The following is a 3,723-nucleotide window of genomic DNA, read 5'->3' on the forward strand; positions in this document are numbered from 1 at the left end:
TAATATTAATATAATATTTTAACGGTAATTGGATGGATTACAATGAATGTTAAAATTTTAATATAAAATCTAACATTAAAAAAAAAGATTATGCTAGTTTTTTTTAAATAATAAATTTATATATTAAACCTATTTTTTTTTAAAAAAAATGCATGTTGTTTTTATTAAAATTTATAAAATTGTGTGATATTTTTAATAATTTACTCTAAAATTTCTTCCCGAACTGGCCGTTTCGTCCCCAAATCTTTGTGCTGCCTCTTTCTCGAGCGATTAATTCGGCGAACACCTCGTCGCTGCCGGCATCAGTCACGGTCACGATGCTCTCTGCGAAAAGCTATACTACTCCTCTCCGCTTCTCGCTTCCGTTTAAATCCCTTCAGGGACATAGCCCTAAACCCGGCTTGCTCCCAGCGAGGCCAACCCACATGAGCTCCATCGTCGCCGCTGCAGCCGCCGAACCCGCCGCCGTCGTGCCTGTTGCACCTTCGCCGCCCGTCAAGACACCGTCTCAGACCCGTGTCGACATCCTTTCGGAGTCTCTTCCCTTCATTCAGAAGTTCCGTGGCAAGACGATCGTGGTCAAGTACGGTGGCGCCGCTATGAAATCCGCCGATCTTCAATCGTCCGTTATCAACGATCTCGTCCTTCTCTCTTGCGTCGGTCTCCGTCCAGTCCTGGTCCATGGAGGCGGCCCGGAGATTAACTCCTGGCTCCTTCGCCTCGGCCACCAGCCGCAGTTCCACAATGGTCTCCGCGTCACCGACGCGCTCACCATGGAGGTTGTCGAGATGGTTCTGGTCGGAAAGGTAAACAAGTCCCTAGTTTCCCTCATTAACAGCGCAGGCGCCACGGCCGTAGGCCTTTGCGGTAAGGACGCACGCCTCCTCACCGCGCGACCTTCTGCGGACGCTGCCGCCCTAGGGTTTGTAGGGGATGTTTCGCGCGTAGATCCTTCAATCCTCCTTCCCATTCTCGCAGACGGTCATATTCCCGTCATCGCGTCAGTGGCTGCCGACGATCGTGGGCAGAGCTACAATGTGAACGCTGATACTGCTGCAGGGGAGATTGCCGCAGCCGTGGGGGCTGAGAAGTTGATATTGCTGACGGATGTGGCTGGAATTTTGGAGGACCGAAATGATCCAGGCAGCCTTGTGAAGGAGATAAACATTAGTGGTATCAGAAAAATGGTGGCTGAGGGGAAGGTAGCTGGTGGAATGATCCCCAAGGTGAATTGCTGTGTGAGATCGCTGGCCCAGGGAGTGCACACTGCTAGTATCATCGATGGCCGGGTGCCACACTCCCTTCTTCTTGAGATTATGACCGACGAGGGGGCTGGGACAATGATCACTGGATGAGTCTCGTGGGCAATGTGATATGAGTATTGGCATTGTACTGGTCTGCTGCTAGCAAAGGTAACAGTCTCTGCACCTTCTTAGTGTTTCAAAATAAGTTATGCCATTTTCTTTTTGATCTATAAACAATTGGGTTCAAGAAGTTATTTAACTGGTCTTTTTTTTTTAATTTCTTTGTCAATTTTTTCTGTTAGTTATCTCAAGTCACCTGCAATTTAGGTTGTATCTTGTGTTCTTGCAAGACATACATTTAGTATGCATGAATACCATGTGGCTATTTGATGTATCAATTTTCCCTTTAGAATAATTGTTAGAAAGTTATTAGCCTTCATGTCAGAGTATTGTTATTTGGATCTTTGAGAATGAATCTTTCGTAGATTGTAAGTGAAGTAGTTCTCTAGAATCATGAGGTTCTTGCATTCATGAATGCTATGAATTATATGTGAGTTATTGTTGGCATTTTAAAGTCATTTCAATATTTTAGCTTTTCTTGTATGGTTTATTGTTTTAAATACCTCTGTGGTTTGAGTAAATTGAAGTTTAATTTATTTTTTTTAAAAGAATCTTCCAAAGTTGGTTCTTCTTTACTATATTATAGAAGATAATACTAGTTCTCTTCTATTGTCTGGATAAAGATTTTGTATTTGAGTATCTATAGAGAAATCATATTGACGTATACATTGAGTGAGTGGGACATGCACATTGAAGCTTGGCATTAATGTGCATGAGAATTAGACTTCACAACCTCTAAATGGCACACTATGATTTTCTTGACATGAAAATACTCCATAATATTTTTTTCCCAAGTTGTTACTAACAAAATGTAGGCATAACAAGTCTACAGGACAATTGCCAATTGCTTGGAGAAAGGCAAAAAAAAAAAAAAAAAAGAACACCAAAGACAGTAGTGAGGTACAATTCCATAGACTACATTGACGTCATTTATTCATAATTAAATACCATTTACACCAGGGACGAAAATGGAGACCCAATAATTGGGAATCTATTGGTATTCAACCCTTTATTAGAATCTCGTGGTCGAGCTAAGCCTTGCTCTCTATTTAATTTGAGCCAATGGAATGCCAATTGAGTCAACTCATGAGATTTAAGGTTAATTGAGTATACTAGAATGGATCTCAGTTAGCAAAATAAGGTTTGAGTTATCAAATCATTGTAGAGTTGACTGAAGTTGAAAGTTGTTGGCAGATAAGTTTGTAATCTTATCCAAGTCAATTGACTAGACATAGTTGAGTAGATTGGATGCAGGCTAAGTCGACTACTAGTGCAATGATGCATTTAAGATTGCTAGAAGTGAAGGTGTGAATAATATACCTGCAAATTAAACAACTAATTTCTCATGATATGGTCAAGGACACACACGTTAGCATATAAATAGTCAACACATAATCACAAGCATACCAAGATAAATACGAGGACTTACTTAGTTCACAACCCCTAGGTTGCTATGTCCAAGGCCTATGCATATGATGTTCACTATCTTTCAACTCTTTGGCAAAAAAATTAAATGTGGAGAAACCATTTAGCACAGCAATAGGTAGCAATAGAATAATAAAATGGGAGGCTTAATAAAGATACACCAATTTAATTAGATGTATTCGAGTGTGGTATTATTTCCCTCGAACCTCTATTCCCATTTTATTGTCTCTGCCTCCAATAGTCGAGATTGTTGATTTAGCACATCCGATCGATCAAAAAATCTCATTTGATCGATTGCATAGTGCTCAATTAGTTATCGGCTTCATCCACGAATATTTCATCAATTATTGCCTTTATTGATGTAGCAGTCTTTCGATTGATTGGATCTGTTATGATCGACGGATCCACCGATCAATTAGATATCTACCTGCCTCGCCTGAATCTGACCTAGATAATGTTCCACATGTACTTCTGGTGACTGGCACTATTTTCTAGTCACTTGAACCTCCTAAATCAAACGACACCCAACCTATAAAATAAAGGGCATAAACTAGTGAATTGGTTGATAGATTTTCTTGTTTGATTGATCGAAGTTTTTCTTGCATGAAACCCAATTTTGATCACTTTGAATCCTATTTTGGTCATTCAGAACTCTGACTCAAGTCTACTAAGATCGAGTTTGTCTTCGTTGAGTTTTACCCTTCACCCCAAGTACATTTTCACTTGATTCATCTCATAAGGTTTACTTATGTAGTCTTCTACCCGGTTTTTTGTCCCTTAAATGCAGCGAGCCCTTCCATCTTACTTCCTGTGTTTCCTTCTTGCTCCACCGGTATACTCTTCTACCATGTCTTTCATCTCTTGAATGCACTGAGCTCATTGATTTACTATTCGTGTCATCCTTCTCTTATACTTGCGCCTTCTGCTCTTAAGT

General features: G+C 40.4%; 1 protein-coding gene across 1 annotated transcript; it reads left to right on the plus strand.

The window, feature by feature from the left end:
- Nucleotides 1-208: 208 nt before the first annotated feature.
- LOC121989279 (acetylglutamate kinase-like) lies at nt 209-1,676 on the plus strand. The gene has a single exon (XM_042543218.1). The coding sequence runs from the start codon at nt 318-320 to the stop codon at nt 1,353-1,355; it is 1,038 nt and encodes a 345-aa protein (XP_042399152.1). The 5' UTR covers nt 209-317; the 3' UTR covers nt 1,356-1,676.
- Nucleotides 1,677-3,723: the final 2,047 nt, after the last annotated feature.

Source organism: Zingiber officinale, chromosome 6B (assembly GCF_018446385.1).
Source record: "Zingiber officinale cultivar Zhangliang chromosome 6B, Zo_v1.1, whole genome shotgun sequence".
Classification (NCBI taxonomy): Eukaryota; Viridiplantae; Streptophyta; class Magnoliopsida; order Zingiberales; family Zingiberaceae; genus Zingiber; species Zingiber officinale.